The following is a 21,681-nucleotide window of genomic DNA, read 5'->3' as shown; positions in this document are numbered from 1 at the left end:
AATTGGTCATTGAAATTAATTTATGTCTACAGCTCTATTTACACGGTTATCATAACTTCTTCAAATTTGACAGTACTTATGAGCATTTATTTTCTCCCAATTAGGCATATTTCACACACACAGTAATATACAGGGTGCATAAGTAGCAGGGTATATGACATTTTACTGGTGAACAGTTAATCATAGAGGCATACTTCTGATTAGAAAAAGTATCCAAACAAAGTGTAGTGCTCAGATATGTCATTCATGTTTCAAGGGGTTATACAGTTATTAAAATAAAAAATAACTTTTCATACAGTCCCAGTGTACCCAAAAACCCAACTGGAAAGTTGTTGCCCTGACTCTTCTGATGCCAAAAATTCGACGTGCATTATTCGTAGAGATAATCAAATTAAAGAAATGGAGGAAAGTTGGGAAAAAAACCAGCATTAAATATGGGTAAATCGTTTTATCCGCATATAATACTATTTTATACCTCATACATACTTTTACCTTGTATATAAAAGATAAATAAAATCACAAAATTTAATCTAAAATTCACAAACCGATTTTAGTTCCAAGTCCTCAAACTTTTTACGAAGTGTTGATGATAATAAGAGCTCATTGGGATCAACAGGGAAATCAAATTTTTGGAGCAAGGTGTAAGCTTCCTGAAAGTAGATTTATGATATAACTTAAACTTAAGTATAGAAAACAATGTAATGAAATCAAATGAAAATAAAAGTTGAATAGATTAAAATAAGATGGAATCAACAGCTTAAAGTAGGCAAGGGTTATGGGCACAGATAGGAACTTGTAATCAGCAAATGGGTTCAAGGCCCCCCCCCCCATTAATTCTAATAATTTCCACACCTATGGATATGGGGTACAGGGATCATGGAACAATAGCTATAGACGTTATTTTTGCTAGTTATTAAACAGTAAAATTTATTACAATAGGATCGTGGTTGAATTGTTTGAACCAAAAAGGTATAATTCACTGCTATAACCAAGTAAATAAAGATACAGATTATGATACAGCAAGACCTCAAATTTGATCAAAGAATTTTTCTTTGATCAGAGAACTATCATTTCTCCCTGTGCACAGTTAACCTTTCGTGCGCCAGAACTTGTCCAGCTGTATTATTTTCCGTGGTCATCTAAGTGAATTTATGAATGTGCTGAAAACATCAAGTTATGTGGCAGGTACAAGGTTCAAATGGAAACACAGTGCTTTTATGTGTATGTGAGGAAGTTGAAGTTTTGAAAAAGCTAGAATGCGGAACACCAGTACATATATTGTGTGGAAAACATGAAATCAAAAAATTGATTGCTTAAAGTCTTCAGAAACAAAAATATACATATTTTTCAGTTTTGTTTTTGGATCTGAGCAATAACTACAAAAATTGTTTAAAAAATAAGGTTTTTTTTCTATGAATAACTAGTAACAGTATGTAAATTAGAAATTACAATTTTTTAAATTAAACTATCTGTTACTAAAGATATGCATATATATTGCTTTATTAATTTTTTTCAAAGGAAATTAAAAAATCAAAGTGTTCAAAGAAGTATATTACTGCTTTAAATATGAAAGCTTGGGAAATAAAAAAATTTGATACAAAATCTGTAAGATTCCCTAATCCAGAATCATCCATGTTCAGAGAAATCCGGATTTGAGAGTTTTTACTGTATATGTAATAAATAGGACCTAATGAATATACTGCTATCAGAAGATCGCAAAATGATCAGAAAAAGAGAAACAAATAACTTCTGTTCATTTCTTGTTGCTTTTCTGCTATTAAAATTTCTTTTTATAAAATTATATTGATGAAAAATTTAAATTATTTTCTTTTAAAAAAAGATGAACACCTCTTAACAACATTAAATGCAATTAGTATGAGTTTCTCAGAATTAAAAATATTTTGTTTGAAGAATAAAAAAACAAATATATCTAACCTCTATAGGCTCCAGGGCAAAATCAAACTCTATTTGATTCTCCCGAATGTTTTCACAACAGTTCATGGCATTTTGCACATCCTGCAGTACTTTTATTGGCTGACTCAACTTCCTTGTGTTTTCCTCAACAAAATCAGATATCTTTGCCATTTCTTTACGAAACTTCTGAGTTATGGCTGATCCATAAAGCTGTAACCAGTCATCAGCTCCAGATAGCATCTGTTCCTTCACATCACCTGACAGAAAAACAAGAAGAGTAACACATTTTTCAATCAATTTTCAATAACTAAGAAATCACTTGAATGTCTGAATTGTCCTATCATCTACTGAACTATCAAATTCATCTCACTGTACACAAAACTTGAATCTCTCATGCTTTTCTGTGAAGTTAATTCAAAAGATTATTGGTTTAATATAGAATACAAGAAAACCTGAATTTCAACTGCACTATGTGGTTTTTATTTTTTGCAATATATATAGTTAGTTTATTGTAGTATTTATTCATTACTTTTGGGGGGAGGGAAATGATAAAAGTAATCAGGTCTTTCCTGTTCTTTTATAAAATCTCTTGAAATCACATTGTTTCATAATGAAAAAAAAATTCTCAACTTTAGCATGTAGAATAGAACAGAATTCAGGTTTCATTCAAACGATTGCTATACATATGTATATATTTTTTTTTCATTCATTCTTTTCATTCAAATGACAGTAACACTAAAAAAAAATGGCTTTATTTTATTAAACATCTTAAATTATATAGTGACTTTGGTTCATCACATATTCAAATGCCATAACAATATCTTGTTATAACATGTCTTAAATAAGATTAAACATTGTTATTTTTATAAAAAAATGCAAACATGAATTTGAATGCTCACTTTACCAGCCATTTAATAATGATTATCAATATTTATAATATCAATATTTCAATTACATAAATATGCTATGTCGTTGTTTTATCTAATAGCTAAAATAGGTGATATGAAAATATGTAACTGCTCACTTGTGTGCATTTCAACTGGCCCAACTATATAAGAAAATGGCATTTCTCCAATGGCTTCTTTAAGTTTGACATAAAATTCTAGTTTGTCTTGCAACTCAGCAATAAGAGGGTTGCTATCAATAAATTTCTGGGGGAAAAAAATTTAAAACAAAATGTATTAAAAAATTCACCATGAGCTTGTTGATGAATCATATATAAAATCTCAAGGGAAAAAATAATCATGCATGTTAAGTATATTAAAAGTTTATGACAAGAGCTAATAAATCAGGTAAAAATTCTATACATTATTTCTCATTATAAATGATAAATAACAATTTTTCAGCGTTTCTTAATTGAAAAGATACCTGTGGTCTATATCAAAGGCTACTGCATAAACAAATATGCTATCAATTTTACTGAATGTGAGACAAAAATTAGAGTTATACCTGCACTTGAATTTCTTTCTCAGAAGCCCATAGATGCTGATATGGTTCGAAAAATTTGATGACTTTAGCTACTTCAGGTTGCATGCTGTTTGCAGATGAACTAAGAGCTATGCCTAATTTTACAATTTCAGAGCGATCAGTGACTCGTTTGCTAAATGTAACTCGTGTTTCTCCAGGCTGCAAAATCTTTTCTGGTTTTTTTTCTGCAAATGGCAGGTAAGAAAAATTGCTAAAATAGAAGATTCATCAAGCAACACAATCAAGCTAAAAAACCATAGAAATACAAAATTTTGATATTTGTAGTTAGTTAAACATTCCACTTATGTTTAACTAACTTACTCCCTTATTATCTGATAATTTTTTACACAGATGTCATATCATGTACACAAGGGCTAATTAAACATGGACTTCCAGTTTTAAGTCTGAACAGTTACTGAAACAATTCTGGTCTTGATTTAGATTCAAATCCTCTCCATTAAACCACAGTATGGTTCAGGGTTTAAGCTACGGTTGCATTTTTTGCAAAATGCGAAAGATCGTCTTAGAATGCAAAAGAAGTAGTAGTCACTTTTACAAAAATGCGTACAGGAGGTACGAAATGAGTAGACATCCAACCATCAATCATTAGCATTGTAGCATTTTGCTTAAGTTTTCCCCCATATTCGCTTTTTTGCGAAAGGAATTTTTTATCTAGCTTAAACCCTGGTATGGTTCACATAATGTTTGGCTGCTGCGGAGCATCACATCTAAATGGATGTTGCATTTCAATGGAGATTGGCAACCAGGAAGCCCGATTTAATTGAATAAAAAATTTTCATATTTAAACACAAAATATTTTTGAGTTCCACAAAAGTTCTCAGAGCAAAGCCCTCTTCTTTGGAAAATTAATTATGCTAATTTTTCTCCGATATCTTGATGTTTTCCTTGAATTTTCATTTATTTGCTCGTTACAACTCTTTGTTTAAAGTGTTCTTTGCAAAATAAGTTGCTGTTTAAAAAAACTTTACACAAAAAATATTCAGCTATGCAGTTTTTTTTCAATATTTAAAATCTAGAAGAGATAAAAGTGTTATTAAACAATACTATAGGTCTATGAAAAGACCAAAATAATTATAAAGTTAAAGGGCAAAAAAAAAATGGTCAAGTTTGGAGATAATTTTCAAAGATCTGGGCTATTCTCCCCAAATACGTCATTCTATAACATATCTAAGGTGGGTTTAGATTGTACCAGGATTTAAACTAGATAAAATATTCCTTTATCAAAAAAGCGCAAATAGGAAAAAAAGCTTTAGGAAAATTCAGACATGCGAACATTGGCTTAAAGCATGTCAGTAGTGATGAATATTCTGCTTTGCCATGGGGAGGACATCTAGGACAACATAATTATAGTGCAATAAAAAATAAACACTCAGAATTTTTTTTAAACTTTTAATTGAAAGTTTATTAAATACAGCACCTCATTGGCACTGGAACCTAAAAGGATCAGGCCACATGACCTCCACCTCCTGAAACAACTTTCCAAGGCTACTGAGATCCTTAATAATGCATGAATATTCACTGCAATCCCAACCTGCATACGCCCTTGTGGGCCATATATACAGACGTTGTGCAATCCTACACCCCATCCGTTGTCTTCATATCAGAGCTCTTACGGCACCAACGATACAACATTCTTTCCGACACAAGTTCTGTGAGCTCTACCATGCACTATGTACCATGCACATGCACCTGTACGCATTATTTGCAAAAGTGGCTACTACTTCTTTTGCATTCTGAAATTTTCTTTCGCGCTTTGCAAAAAAATGTGACCGTAGCTTAAACCCTGGGTTGTACAGTTAAGTTCAATTTCACAAACATCCAACTTCTATGAACTCAACACATTTATATAAACTAATCCTCTGATCCCAAACAATATGCCATCTATATGACATGATATTGCTCTCCACTTGCTAATGCAAGATATAAAGAAAACTGGATGTTATGTAAAGATGCTGATTTTTTTGTATGTCTTACTGTCTTTCTGTATAGCTTGCATAAAGAATTGGGGAGCGACATCATGTCATATATATATAATACAGTCGATCCCACATAACGTTTTTCAAGAAACTGCCACTAAAACCGTTATAAGCAGGAAAATGTTTTAAGCTGGAAATATCTATAAGAATTATATGACATAGTTTTTACACTGGTCATAGGTTTTTTATGTTGTTTTTAATTCATTAACAAACATAACAGTGCATATAGAGATTTAATAAGAAGCAATTACTCGTTAGTCCATTAAATATTTACATGTATTATAATACAGGATATACAGTAGTTTGCAGGGAAAAAACAAGAAATATAGAAAAATCTTTACATTTCGATTGATGTATAGTGTATCTTTGAACCTGGGTTTTCTTTATCAAAGTCCTTCATAGATGATTTTTTTCCCCTCTTGCTAAAGTTAAACTATAACAACCACAAGTTTTCATAAAATCTGAATAACATCACAAATAACATCATCAAAATATCAGAAAGTTTCCAGTCCTTTAATTGCTCCTGCAAATGTTACAACTGGTGTTGACTGTGGTTATCATCTACAAATTCAAGAGTTTTTATTTTTTTTATTAAACTTAGAGCTTTTCTTTTTAACTTGCTCTGAGACACTGACTGAAACTATGCTCTCTGCAACGCCGGCCCGTCTTTGTAGATTTTCCTTATCTGAAAAAAAGCCACTTTTAAATGCTACTTCATGCTGGCATCTGAAAATGTGTCCAGTTCTTCATACTCTGTGCCCATGTCACTCTTTTATGGCTTGATTTTATATTTATAGATTCAGAATTGGATGAGAGAGACAGCCGTTTATTCCTTTGTTATATGCAGTCGTCTGTAACACCACTATGATAAGGTAAATTTGAATAAAACCCCACATGAAAAAAATTAACCTTTTCTGAGAACTTTTTACAGTTTGTATCTGTTGGTCTCCCTAGTCAGAGACATAACTCCAATCAACCTTGTGTATTTGAACAGTGGTAAGAGCAGTTATCCTTGCAAATCCTTGCACACTGTTGTTGGACAAAGTGATAAAATAAGGGAAATTTTTTTTCCAAATTATTGTTGTCTAATCCTTGAAAAAAAAAGAAAAAAAGAAACATACTTTTCAATCAATTCTATATGCGGAAAAATACTTTCAGTAGCTTCCAAATAGCCATAAAAGAAAAGCCCCACCTCTCATTTTCCCACAAAGGTGCTAGTTTGTGTGCTAGAGGGAAACTAGCATACAAATAATCACCATTTTCTCATTTACACACAAAAATGTGAAAAAGTACATTGATTTCAAGGGAGGAAAAAGACATGTAGATTTTCTGAACGCCATAAGCGGGAATAGCAAAAAATTTTAACGTTGTGTCTGGGAACAACATAATCAATATAGGAAAATGTAATATTATATATATATATAGGCCTACAGTCTTGTCTACCTCTTGTTCTTGAAAACTCTATATCTCGAAAAATAAAATAATCCTTGCACATTTGCAGAGCTAAATCAACAAATTTCACCTCTCTGTTTCAAAGATATTTTCGAAATTCTCTATCTCAACGGCCAAGCCCAATGATAGATAGCAAAAAGAAACATGGAAATTCCTTTTCTTTTGGGTAACATCAGGCTTTTCTTCGGAAGTGAAAGAAACTGATAAGAAATGGTTATTCGTACAGCTCATTGTGTTTGATGGATCTTGTCAATCATAGACGGATACTATGATTAATGGGGGTGAATGCCATGTGGATGGCTTTTTCAGCATGGTAAAAAAGTCAGCCAACAGACAATTTTAAATTGCTTCAAGAAAGTTGCAGATTTGGAATCAGTCATCTCGGTGATGATGATTAGATCTGGTGGTTCACCTGAAATTCAGTGATTCTCAGAACAATGCTGAAGATAAAATTTCAGAACATTAAGGCATTACTAAAACACTTGAAGATAGAAATTTAATTTTCCGATTTTATAGAAATAAACAGTGTTTACGACAAACTTTTAGCACCTTGACTGATACCAAAATTATTGCTGAATATATGGACTCGGGTGACAATCAATACAGCAAAAAACTGTGCCATTTTCTGGAGCAAATGGAGATGATAGGCTCGAAATATTTGCAGTTCTTGCTAGAATAGATGAATTTGTGAAGGCTAAAAGTTTAAAGAGCAAAACATATACAACAATCCAAGCTTACGCATTATTTGAAATAAATTATGTAAATAAAATTTGAATTGTACAAAAAAGAAAAAAAATTTGAACATATATCAGTGTATTTGCATAGTGTGATTGAACATTGATTGTGTAACTTGACCAATAACTTCATTAGTATATAGTAATATATAGTACGGTATTTTTCAGTTTTTATCAATCAAGTTTTTTGCCTTGTTTTTCCTTTTGCACTCAAAACTATTTCTTGAAAGCTCTATCTCAAAATTTTTTTCAGTCACGTCAATTTTGAAATAGAGAAGTTTGACTGAATATCAATATATATATATCAACATATATCAATATAGGAAGTCAAATTCACAAAAAATAGTTGACTAAGCAGGAAAATGTTCTAAGCAGGAACGTTATAAGTGGGATTGACTGTATATATAGCCATCTGATGGCTTTTGCCATCTACGAGCTATTAGCTGGTCATGTCAGACTGTCCACTGCACAGTCCCATTCAGCATATATACGTTCCAAGGAAGAAATTTTCCATCTCCTCTGTAGCTTAATGATTAGAGCAGTCATCAGGCATACAAAGGGCCTGGGTTTGAGTCCCAGTAGAGGCAGAGATGAATTTTTTGTTCCAAAAATATCAACATCTTCACACTGCACTACATCCAGTTTTCTGTAAATCTTGCAGAATATACCATCTCTTTCATCATCTTTCCCATTCATAAAAATTTGATTTTAAGAACTACCAAATCAATTTTAATATAAATTGATAGAATTTCTCAATAGAATTAATTATTCAAGTCTGTGCAAGTTTGCAAAATAAGCAGCAACTGTATAACTTTTCTTTTTAAAGACAAATGGGTAAGTGCAACACATTATAATCAGGATCGATAGGTTTTTGACACCTGGACGTTTTTGACAGTTTAAACCACAAGTTAAACAATCACATCAAAAACCCCAAATAATGATTTCAATAAAAAAAATTCCTATTGAAAACAAATATGTTAATTGCATGTAATGTCTAAAATGGGATTACACCTGTAATTATATAATCAGTTTATTATACTATAGTTTTAACATGATATTCAAATAATTTTTCACTCTAAAATTATTTTAAGCAATATAATTATCATTATAACCATCTACGGTAATCTTTTTCCAACAAATAAGTACCTGAAAAATGCATACTACAAATACACAATGTTGAATTTTTGTAATTGCTAAATAATCCATAAAACTCTAGGTACTTGAAACAATTTTCTGGGCATAGCATTAACACATATCTTTCAACAAAATATAAAACTGAAGAACTGACTGCAAATTGTTTTGAATCTACACTAGACAACACAAAAAATTAACAAATGCCCACTTGTCAATTGGATATGAAACGGAAGAAATCCCTGACCCTCCCTTCCTATTTCTTATACTTAGTGCAACAGTAACAATGTCTAATCCTATGATTTAGTGGAAGAGAATTGTTTTCCAATTAATGCTACACCTCACCGTGTGAAACTAGCAATGCTTTGGCTAATGAGTCCTTCCAGCTAACCTTCAATCAAAAGAGTATTTTCAAACTTTGTATTTGTACTAAATCTTGTGAGTAAAATTAGTTATATATTGCTCTCACTGGAAACTAAGCTGTCACTTAGTTTTTCTATAAAATAGAATCTTGTGTACTGAAGACTGTACAATTTAGAGTATGAAAATTAATATTTTGGGCTCAGGGGCCATTCAAATATTACGTCAGCATAGAAAAGGAAGGGGTTTCGGATTTGTTAACTTTTGATGACAAAAGTAAACAATTTGAGGGGGATTGGGGGGGGGGTGACTGATGCTTGCGCCATCAACCATTCTTTATAAAAAAAATATTAAATATTCTTAATGGCATCTTCACCAGGAATGTGAAAAACGAGAAAAAACTTTTCCTAGTTTATGATCTTACTTGAACTAGAATTCAAGTAAATTCAAGCAGAATTCAGTGCATTACATGCATTGTCCTGGGGTGATTTGCCGGACTATCATACATAAGCCAACACATGCTCTTCGACTTTTCAAACGGGAGGGAGAATTGTCTACTTTCACCCTGCTGCCCTATGTACCCCCCTGCCTGGGGGTTATAGAATACTCCTCCTTCCCGTATGTCTCTGATCCCAGTATGTATTGGGGGGGGGGCAGAGCTGACGGGGGGTACAAATCTGTTGACTTAATATTTGAATGGCCTGCTCAATAATTGTAACAAATTAATAGTCTGAACAATAAAACATTGTATTTGGCATAAAAAGTGTGTATTATTTCCCAACGTATCTAATATAACAAAAAATTTTATTTGAATACATTGATTTTAAGTCTTTCATGTTTTTTGACAGTTTGCATCAGTTTTTGAGTTTAAACCTGTATTTGATGCTTGCCATGTCAAAAACTCAATCCTGATTGTAATTAACAAAAGTTTAGCACAAAATATCTATACAGATGTACTGAGAGAGAGAAATTGTACCTATATTTTCCTCTCTTCCTTTGACCACAACATCTATAGATTTTGAGAAAGTAGCCACTGCATCATCCAAGACTTTTTGAATGTCTTCCATTGGCGGATCCATGATCTATGTAGAATTATATGAAAATATATGTATTAATATGAACAAATTTATATATATTGTAAGAATAATAATAGTGATTAGCTCTAAGTCATGAAAATATCATGACTTAACATTCATGACTTAGAGCTAATCACTATAAATTCATTTTTTAAATATTTCAGCGCATTTATTCTGTCATCAATCTTTTTCAAATTAATAATATTTAACTATACAAAAAAAAATTTTTAATATTTCAGGCATTTATTCTGTCATCAACCTTTTTCAAATTAATAATATTTGATTATGCAAAAGTTACATAGGCCCACTCAAATTAAAGCATTATTCAAGGTTAATAAAAAAAATGCATAATTAAAAAAATGGAGAGAACAATGACAACATATAATATCAACGAACCAAGTTTTGAAAAACTTTATACAAAAAATTAATTTTAAATGAAGGAGCATTCAATATATTGTATATGAGGGTATATAATATATATTGTATAACGTATATATGATGGATATAATTGTGTATGAGATGCATGTACTGTACATGCACATTATATACATTTTTCTGTGAAATTTCTAATGAATCGGTGCATGTCAGAATGTGTATTCTGAGGGTATTTCTGGCCCTTGTGCATTTATATTGTCAGGATTATGAGTGTATCAAGTTCTACTGATGCTGCCAATCTTTGTTTATTACTAAAACAACCAATGCACCTCATAAATATTCCTCTAGAAAATTTATACAAATTGGTTCATGCCATAGGAGTGACTAATTGTTTCTATAGGATTTATAATTATTTGAGAAAGATTATTTTTGAAGTGCAAGCTTATGAGTTAGAATGAAAGGAAAATGAATAGATTTATTGTGTTTGCAATAATGCCAGAGTATTCATATTTCAAATTTGGAAAACTCGTTTTAGCCACCATCACTGTGGAGATCAAGCCCAATACCCACATGACCACACATTGGCTCAGTGAGGTTTAATGTCAAATACATTCAAAACTATTCTGTGCTATTCAGAAGAAATGAATACTTCAATTAGGAATTATCTTCTTTCATGACAAGTGTGCATGCACAGCTGTTTAAAAAGTACTGGGAATTAGAAAATTCAGATCCATAATTTTCATACATTCACCTTATAGTCTTGATTCAGTAACTAATGAGTCTTTTTGCACCTTAAGAAATGGCTTTTGTCTTAGCAATTCAAGAAAAGTGAGGACTTAAAAACGGAAATATTAAACTGCAGAAGAATTTTATGCAGAGGGTTTATAAAAAAAAACCCTGTTCCAGTAGTATAAGCTTTTTGGCTGTGCAGCAAAATGGTGAGGGTATGTATGCACTTGGAACCAGTAACAAATCTTTACTTCACCTATTTGTTTTTTGCCTAATTGTTGGAATTTGCTGAGCAATTTTAATTTAGATTAATATATAAAAATAAAAGCTAGTTATTTTGTTATACACTCACAATTTTATTATGAAATACAGAAAGCAGAGTCGAAAAAAGAGGTTTGGCTTCAAGCTCTTCATCTTCTGTCTTTTTCATAGCAATATCTATTTTTCTGAAGAGAAGAAAAAAACATATTTTAAACAAATAGTAACATTGTTAATAACAAATACTTGTTGATTAGAACTGTGTCAATTCATCTTTGGTCATCAATAAGTTTAGGAGTCAATCATAAAACACCTGAAATCTGATCAACACTTTTCATGATCCAAAGTTATTTAATAATATAATATTTATCAAAATAAAATCAAAACTATTCTAAAAAAAAATATTTTTTTTTCCATTCATCATCACAAAAAAAAACAAACAAAAAAACAGGTAATACATATCCAAGGAGCCAACAATGATCGATCTTACTGGATGTTAATGAAAAGTAACGATTGAATATTTAATATTAGAATAAAAAGTGTATGAAAGAAATAGATTAATAAATTATAAAAAATTTTGTGGCAAATGGTGGTGGTATACGAAATGGAACAAACATAAGGACAGGGTCAAATATAACCAGTTATTCATGCCAGCTCTATAACATTTTGGATGCTAAGGAATTTTTCTGATAAAAACCGGAAAAATCAAATTTAACTCGATACTCAAAGAGAACTTACCATCTCTAGCATAACTCCACGTGTACCAAAAACAAGTATTCTTTTATATTCCTAAAATGTTTCTCACACAGGATTTAAGCATTTTCTGCAAAATGCTGTCACATTTTTTGCAAAATGCGAAAGAAAATCTCAGAATGCAAAAGAAGTAGTAGCCACTTTCGCAAAAAATGCGGACAGGAGGTACGAAACGGGTAGACATCCATTTCCATCAATCATTAGCATTTTCAGAGGTGCCAACTGCTACAGATTGTTTCTACGGACGGCCACAATACATTACGAAGCTACAACACAACACGGGAGACACTCGCAATACTATGGTAATTGGTTTTTAAAAAATTGGGTCTGAGTTTTTTGCTGTGTATTTTATTTATTTTCAATATTTTTTTAAAACTGCATCGACCTTTACTAGAGCACAGAATTTGTATATGCACATGAGAGCGTTCGAAAGACAACAAACTCGGAGCTGATCTGTTTTGTCTGTGCGCGGGAGGTCTAAACCCGCCACTCTACTTGATGCCTAAATACACAAAAACCCGTTTTCCGTCAAAACCTTCCATGCCGTGGTCTAAAAACAGGTTTTTGAGGGGTTCAAAGTGGTGGAGTGGACAGGCTTTTCACGTCGGAGCCAGACCCAGCTTCATTTGCATAGTGCATGGTTTAGCTTGTGGAACTTGTGTACGAAAGAATGTTTAATCGTAGGTGCCGTAAGAGCTCTGATATGAAGGAAACAGGGATGGGGTCTAGGATTGCAAGACTGGGGTATATATGGCCCAAAAGGGCATGTGCAGGTTGGGATTGCATTGAATATCCATGAATTATTAAAAGACACTGCAACCTTGGGAAGTTGCTTCAGAAGGTGGAGTCATGTGACCTGATCCTTCTAGGTTCCAGTGCCAATGAGGTACTGTATTAATGAACTTTCAATTAAAATTAAAATAAATTAAATTTTTTAATTTTCATGTGTATTTTTTATTGCACTATGATTATGTTGTCCTAAAGGGGTATCCCGCCCCCACCATGCTAAAGCGGAACATTCACCATTACTGGCAGGCTTTAACCAAATGTTGGCATTGTCTGCATTTTGCTAAAGCTTTTTTTCCCCATTTTCGCTTTTTTCCTACAGGAATTTTTTTATCTAGCTCAAACCCTGTTCTCACCGCTATTCCTTCTCACAGTGTTAACATTTAAAACAGAGCAAAAAATAATAAATTGATGAACTGCTCAAAGACTGTATTTTATATACAAGGTGATACTTAGTTTAACTTGCATAGCTGCCAACTTCTGAAAATAAAAATCAAGGATATTTTCACACGGACCCGTATTTTATACTAAAACCACTCCCTAATAGATACAAAAGGAATTTTTCCAAATAAAATAGGAATTTTCCACACATAAAGTTAAAGCATGGGGAATAAAATCCCTACTCAAAAATTGAGGTCAAATACAATAGGGATTTTACACACATGGAAGTCAAACCCTTGAGAATAAATCCCTACGCAAAAAACAAGTGAAATTGGAGGCCAAAAACTTCAATGGTGATGTAAAAAAAATATTGTGTTCAATCAGAAACGATGTGAACAAACATTCTGCGTGAATGACCAGAAAACCATAGGAAGATGAAGAAAAAAAGCATCGATTTTTAAAGAAAACTGACTTTTTGTGACACTTGCTTGATATTTTTTTGATTTCATATGGGTGATGATGTCAGTCTTTCCACCATGACTGATGTTTATGTCCTTAACACAACTTATACAAATACAAATACAACGCCACAACAGGCAAATTGCCCAACGAGGTGGCTGACTTAAGAACATCATGGATCCCCGAGCCCCTACCTTACACTGCTACACCAGACATGCACCCCCCCCCGCGGAACCCCACAACGAATCGGTACATGCGGGAATGTGCGTGTACGTGTAGTGCAACGCAACCTGACGTAAAGTTTGTTTCTGTGTAATGCTTGTTATGTGTAGTGCTGTCATCTGCCCCCAGTTTTACTAACTATGAGTGAAGTGTTATGGTTGAATGATTTACCGTTGTAGGACTGTTGCTCTCTGTGGCGAGACTTTTTAACGGGGAGATCGGCTCGCATTTGCGCCTTGAAGTTGGGAACCACAGAAAACCAACTTCAGCCGACCACCACTGTGGGGTTCGAACCCGGATCCTCGCATCACGAGTCCGGCACTATAACCACTCGACCACCACAAAAAGAAAAAGTCAGCCTTTTTCTGGAACGTTTGATGAAAGGAAATTCGGAATAAATATCTTTAACATTGATTGAAAACTTTTTTGCTTATCAATATTCATGTTTTGTTATCGCACGTACGTAACTTCAACAAAAGAGGAAGTTTTGACCACATGCACATCATTATAATCTTCAATTATTATCCAGGACTGTTGGCTGCTAAGCTATTTCCCTGCACGATAAGACAAACAACTTTTCTTGTTACCATTATAAAAAAGGAATTTCCCCCTATTCCCCCATTTACGGCGTATTAAGTCATTTCAAAAGGGGGGGGGGAACAGAGGCAAAAGACTTTTTGCCCTATAAGAAATTCCTTAAAGATTGTTTCAGACGCAGGGATTCTTTTTAAGTGAAGTAGGGAATTTTTAGGGACAATTAGGGATCTTTAGCAATTTTCGTAAAAATTCGGGAGATTTAACAACTTTTCAGGAGGTCAAGAGGTGAAGCTAAAATTCGGGAGACTTGGCAGCTATGACCTTGCCACATTTTACAGGCAAACCCTTGATACTAGAGGAATAATTTGGATTAGAAAAATTATCCAAATAATGTGTATATAGAACTCAGATATGTCATTTATGGGTTGTAATATGGCATTGTAATGGGTTGTATAGTTATTAAAATAAAAAACATACTTTTTATACTGACACCCAGTGTTGAAAAACCCAATTAGAAAGTTGATGCCCTGGATCTCCTGAGGCCAACAACGAAAATTCCACGTTTCTAGTGCAATAATTTACAGAGATACTTTAATTCAAAAATTGGAAAAAAATCAAAAACTAATTGACTCTAAGCTTCTTTCCCTTATTTATAGAGATGGGACAAATATTTGGCTACTATTTGGCATTCAGCCATTTTGCAGAATAATGCTTAGGTTTTTGGTCGAATATCTGTGTAAATCTAAGTACATCAAACTAAGAAATTTAATTTTTTGGATGTTATGCCTAAACTAATATTTGGAAAGAAAAGTGATTTGTCTCCTCCGGGAATCGAACCTGGGTTTCTTTGCATACCGAGCAACTGCAAGGGGACCCGGGTTCGATTCCCAAGGGAGACAAATCACTTTTCTTTCCAAATATTAGTTTAGGCATGATAGAGCATTATTTTATAATGCATGGATATACAGATAAATAATAGATATACAGAAAAATAATTTCATAAAATAAGTTTTCAATGCAGTGCAATACTTTACTAATTCATTGCTAAATTGACTAATTGACTGATAAATTTACACTTGACTGATAAATTTGCACTTGACTGCATATTTTCACTGATAGATGGTAGCATATTTTTCAAAATCTGCACCCCTCCCCCCCCCCCCCCAGAATTTCCGACACGAGCTGGTATTAGGACAATATCGTCTACAACAGTGGTCCTTAATCTTTATTCCTATCTTTCACCCTCAGTGCAAGACAACTTTACCTTCCCACACTCCATTGGATACCATCAGTTTCCATTCATTATTTTGTTTCTGTAATAAATTACATTAATTATCTGTATTTAATTGAATTTTATAAGCACTTTTATTTATTATTTAATTAGTTAATATTTAATTTTTCAAAATTGAGGGGGAAAGTTTTAATGAATTGTTTTTTATTAATTGTTAATTCCAGCCGGTACAACAAAAAAGGTGTCCTGTAACTTCTGACTCAGCTTTTATCTTATCAAGCATTCATCGTAGAGAAATGGTTCCACTTTTAAAAATTCTGAAAATATGTTAAAAGTCAGTCGCCCTACACCAGTTTTGAGAATGAAAATACAGTGTGTCATAAAATAAAAAAAATTTAAATTAAATTTTCATATGGACACCAAAAAATCCATGTTTCTTAGTTCTTAGTGATATATTTGAATTTGCTGATATATTTGAATTCAAAATCAGAGAAAAGTTGAAAAAGAACAGCATAAATCACATAAAATGCTCCTTTCCCTCATTCATGCAGCTCTTTCCTAGTTTTTCTCCAATATTTGAATTCAAATGTCTCAGCGAATATTGCACATAGAAAAGTGTTTTTTTTCTTCTTTTTTTGCCTCAGAAGAGACCGGGTAACAACTTTCTAATTGAGTTTTTAAAACAGGACGTCCACATACTGTATTTTCACTCTGAAAACTAGTACAGGGTGATCTTTGAACACATTTTGAGAATTTTTCAAATCGATATATTCTTAATATATACATTCCTCTACAATGAATGGTTGATGAGATAAAGGCCAAGTTAAGACTTACAGGACCCCATGTCGTGGTGTTTGTTTGACACTTGATGAAATTTTCTGTCATTTTCCAGTTCATTAAATACAGTATGCTAATAACAGGAGAAAAAAAATTTAACAAACTGCAAAATATTTTGGATATTAATGGTGTTTTTTCTGAATCAAAATGGAAAACAAGTATAAACACTGATCGAAAAAGAAAGTTTTGCAATGCGAATTTTATACATGTTTACAAGCAAAAGTTAAAAAATATGATTTCAAAATATCTGTATAATTTAAGGTTTTCAAGAATAAAAAAATTCAATTTTTATCATCATTTCAAATTTCCTAAATATTGCATGTTGACTGAATAACCGGTCAACATGCAATTTTTTTTCCTATCTTGAACCACCAAAAATGCTCTCCCGCACCCCAGGTTAAGAACCACTGATATCTACACAAAGAACACAAAATGAAGTAACAGACTGAGCACAATTTACATGAAAGTTAGCAATTGAGAGTCCTTACAAATAGATATACCTTTTATACAAAAATTGCCACGTTTTTAAGACAAATAAATTTAATTGGTCGAATGGTCGACGCGTTTCGGCTCTTCAATGGAGAGCCGTCATCAGGACTTCGTGGTGAGAATTCACACGAATGAGTCGTAGAAGAGTGATGTTTACGTCTGGTCGTCTGAAGAGTTCGCCTTTGTATTTGCTGCGTCCGAGTGGTCTTTGGATGCGAATTGGGGAGCCATCTGTTGTAAAGTGTTGAAAGTTTTTTCACGACTGAGGTTAATAAAGCCTGTCCAAGCTGACGAAATAGGTGGTGTGTTTCTTCCATCGTTAACGAGGAAATTCTGGCATGTTCTGATGAAGTATCCTTCGAGAAAATTCAATTCAGAATTGTGTGTTGCTTTTTTAAAAACAAACGCTTTATCAAAATCAAAATAATGTGAATGTTGCCAACAGTGTTGGGCAATAGCCGAATTGTCCGTCCGTCCCTTCTCAACATGCTTTCGGTGTTCGAGAACTCGAATATTTAGATTTCTTCTAGTTTGGCCAATATATCCATTTTCACAATTCTTGCATGGGATGAAGTAGATACCAGATTCTTTGGAGGGTGAGATAGGATCTTTCAGATGGGAAAAGGTGAGTATATTTGTTGGCTGGAATATTGTATGGAAGTCAAATTTCTTGAAGATAGAAGAGATCATGAAACTTGAAGAAACGAATGGAAGAACAACGGTATTAGAAAACTGTTTTGAGTCAGCTGGGAGCAGGTTCGTGGTGCATGTCTGGGTCATTTTTCTGAGGACCTTGTTGATGATAAAAGGTGAAAAACCCCGATTAGAAGCGATGTCACGAAGGATATTGAGTTCATTCTGGAGGGAGGCTGAATCACTACAAAGTTTTAGTGCTCGATGAACAAAAGAAGAAAATGCCGAAAGTTTCTGATTGGGAGGATGAAAGGATTTTGCATGAGGTGGCATGGAGATAGCGAATGGCTTACGGTACACAGATGTATGAAATTCAGTGTCTGTCTTTTTAATGAGCACGTCGAGAAAAGGCAGCATATTATTTTTTTCCATTTCATAGGTGAATTCAATATGTGGGTCAATAGAATTCATAAAATTGAATAACTCAGTGACATTAACATCAGTCTCATCAACTAAAATGAATGTGTCATCAACATACCTGATCCAAAGTTTGAAGTGGTGGGTTTCCAAAAGTTTTGTTTCGAAAAAATCCATATATATGTCACAGAGGATAGGCGAGAGTGGGTTGCCCATGGCAAGACCTTCTGTTTGGCGGTAAAACTTTCCAAACACTGAAAAATAATTGTGCGATACACAAAGTTGAGTGAGTTGACATATTTCATCGATTTCAATCTAGGAGAAGTGGAATTCTTGCAGACGTGTTTTCAGGAAAGAAATTGCACCGCTGATGGGAATGTTAGTAAATGTGAATGTCATTCGTGTGAATTCTGACCACGAAGTCCTGATGACGACTCTCCATTGAAGAGCCGAAACGCGTCGACCATTCGACCAATTGAATTTATTTGTCTTAAAAACGTGGCAATTTTTGTATAAATTAAAACCAGGCAAAGTTTCTCATTTTTTGTGATAAGATATACCTTTGTTTATAATACAACCAACCCATACATGAAAAAAACAAATACACAAACCTGACACAGATGGAAAACTTTTTCATCTGTAAAAAGTTTCTTAATAAAGTCAAACCTACTTGATTCAAAATCTAATTGAAGAATTATTTTGTCATCCAAATTTTTTGTTATTATAATGCAATTCCTAATTATAAAAAAAAATTCACTTTTACATGACTGAATGAATAGGCCACACATTTCATGTAAAAGGACATTCTGTGTCAAGCTTTCATATCAATGAGGTTCAACTGCACCAATAAACATTACAAAGCTTGGTCTTAAAATATAAGAAAATTGCATGAAAAAAGTTTTACCCTCTAAAGAAAAACTGTCTTTGAAGCAGTTCCAGTGAGAACTTCACACATTTTCCAATCGCAGCAGCTAATGCAACCTCAAAATGCTCCATGAGATCTTCGCCTTCTTTTTCAAAAGGTTTTTTTTCAAGAGATTGTGAATCATCAACCGCTGAAGAAATTTCTTGTTGAATCACTACACATGGCAAATGAATTAAAAAATAGATGAAAAAGGCCATGAATAAATTGTAGGGTTAGATCAAGCATGCGAAACAAAACATCTTTACATGGAAAATGTGGTCTCAAATGCCACTGCAGGGTGTCTCTCCGTATACGCAGACCTAACTGCTCAAAAAAGCACCACTTTAAGGGTGCTATAGATACAAGAGGGAAACAAAAGTACAGTACAGCATCGATTATCTGAATATCAATCAACCAAAACATTGGTTAACTGAAAGCATTCTAGTCGGCCAATTCACTGCTTTGAAACTACTATGAAGTGGTTAGAACAACAAGAAGAGTGAAGAGTGAGAAGCTGTCAAATTGTTGTCCTTAAAACATTTGCTAGATGACTCATGACTCTTTTTGTGAACCTTTTTCCTAAATTGTAATGACCATTTTGAACTTGTAAAACTAGACTAGTCAGTTATTTGTAAGACATGTGATACAAAATGTATATAATTTTGTGTTTAATATCACTGTTTCATTGTTTCATATTGTTCCTATGACATTGGTACAATTTTTTTCAGTGAATGATTGGTTATCCGAAAAATCATAATTATCCAAACACTCCCATTCCACCATTGTTTCGGAAAATCGACGCTCTACTGTAATACAGTTTCAAAATCTGGAGGATCTTGTCATAATCTACAGAACCATTCATCACATGCAAGTCTGATTATGATATCAATGACTTCACTCAGTGCTATGCAACAAAGCCATGATAAAGCTTTGTTTTAACCAGTGAATTTTTTTTCCCTCGAAAACTACTCTGTTGATTTAAAGAAATAAAAAAAACAGTCAAATGTTATGAAATGAAATGATGATATAATTGTATACGCAGTGAAACTTCTATATACCAATACCCTTTGTAATGATAACCCCTATACAGTGATACCTCAGGTAATGAACTCCTGACTTGCAAATTTTTCGGCTAACAAAGATTTTTTTCCCCAATATTTCTACCTCAGCTCATGAATATAGATTCTGCTAACAAACATTAGTTAGCATTTGCTCACATAACACAGCCACCTTTTGAGTTAATTTTTGCACAATCATCATCAAAATTACAATTTTTAGAGACAGATTAATTTATGTCTGAATTATAATCAGTTCCCATAAATGACTTTTTCTTTTTGAGAAAATTATTAAGCCATTTCAGGTTGAGTAAATGATTAAGCAAAGGAAAAAATGAGAGTCTAGACATGAATGTTTTACACATGTTCTTTTGGTAGGAGACTCTTAGTTTTTCAAACTGAATGGTCTGGACATTCTAGGCAGGGTATGCCAATCACTTGACTTTTTAAAATAAGTCCTTAATTTAAATCACAAAATTAAATTTTGTTTTTCTTTTACATAACTTTAATGATATTGAAGTAAAAGTAACCTGGTATGGTAGGCATGTTATTGATATATGATAAAGTTCGTGATTAAAAGAAATACAGATCTTCGCGGGTAAATATAGACTTAAACCTCAATCCCTAGATACAGCAGAAAGAAAGATGTTTTATTATTTTCTAGATTTTGTGCATAGAAACAATTGCAGAAAAGTATAAGGAGTTGAACTTAGCACTTAAACTGCACTAAGTATTTTCAATGCATTTGTGGCACTAGAGTTCCCCTGATTTGGAAGCTTTACAGGAAAAAGTCAGGGTGCTAGAGGGCCTGGTTATAACGGAGCCTCTGGTCGTCGAGCCACTTGTTGATGAAGAAGCAATCTCCACGAACAACGACAGTTTAGAGGGCGAATGGGTGGTCGTGGATGAGGTAGAGGGGGATAGTGATAGGGGTTTAATCATCGGCGATTCTATGGTAAGGGAACTTGGGAACCGAGTGTGTAGGGATTTTCGGGGGTTTCGAGCGCTGTTGTCTTCCTGGGGGAAAGATTGGCAACGTTCGAGACGTTTTTCATCGGCGAAAGTTGCCCTTGCGGGTGATTCTGTGTGTGGGAACAAATCAAGTAGGAGCGAATATTAGTGAGTCTCTGTCAGAGTACCGGGATTTACTATTATCCGCTAGGGAGGGGGGTTCAGATGTGGCAGTGATTCCAGTGCTGCCAAGGGGTAGTAGGGGGTATAGGAGTAGGATCCACCAATTCAATATAGGCCTGAAGGACATTTGCTCCTCACTTGGGGTCACGTTCTTGGAGCTTCCCGCATTTACCAATAGGTGGCTTCGTTCCGATTAGATCCATCTAAATAAGGGGGGGGGGGGTCTGGGAGGTTTACAATAGTCTTAGGTCAGGTTTTTTACTCCCAGACCACGTAGTCAGGAATGCGGGCTAGTTTATGAAAATCACAACAGTACTGACAGAGAATTACCCACCTCTGACTTGGATGGC

General features: G+C 33.6%; 1 protein-coding gene across 1 annotated transcript in view; it reads right to left on the bottom strand.

Annotated features, from left to right (window-relative positions):
- Nucleotides 1-21,681, bottom strand: part of LOC149078585 (dynein axonemal heavy chain 8-like) — a 294,865-nt gene that overhangs the window by 216,977 nt on the left and 56,207 nt on the right. Inside the window, exons 20-26 of the mRNA XM_089241134.1 lie at nucleotides 19,143-19,317; nucleotides 11,588-11,681; nucleotides 10,032-10,137; nucleotides 3,364-3,566; nucleotides 2,939-3,065; nucleotides 1,936-2,171; nucleotides 546-650 (exon numbers count right to left, since the gene is read on the bottom strand). Coding sequence (XP_089097260.1) covers nucleotides 546-650; nucleotides 1,936-2,171; nucleotides 2,939-3,065; nucleotides 3,364-3,566; nucleotides 10,032-10,137; nucleotides 11,588-11,681; nucleotides 19,143-19,317 — 1,046 coding nt within the window. The remainder of the gene's footprint in view (nucleotides 1-545; nucleotides 651-1,935; nucleotides 2,172-2,938; nucleotides 3,066-3,363; nucleotides 3,567-10,031; nucleotides 10,138-11,587; nucleotides 11,682-19,142; nucleotides 19,318-21,681) is intronic.

The sequence above is a fragment of the Pholcus phalangioides genome, unplaced genomic scaffold, assembly GCF_987345545.1.
Source record: "Pholcus phalangioides strain wild (caught in Gottingen) unplaced genomic scaffold, Ppha-v1.0 ptg000013l_1, whole genome shotgun sequence".
NCBI lineage: Eukaryota > Metazoa > Arthropoda > Arachnida > Araneae > Pholcidae > Pholcus > Pholcus phalangioides.
This window is presented reverse-complemented; position numbering and strand designations above follow the sequence as displayed.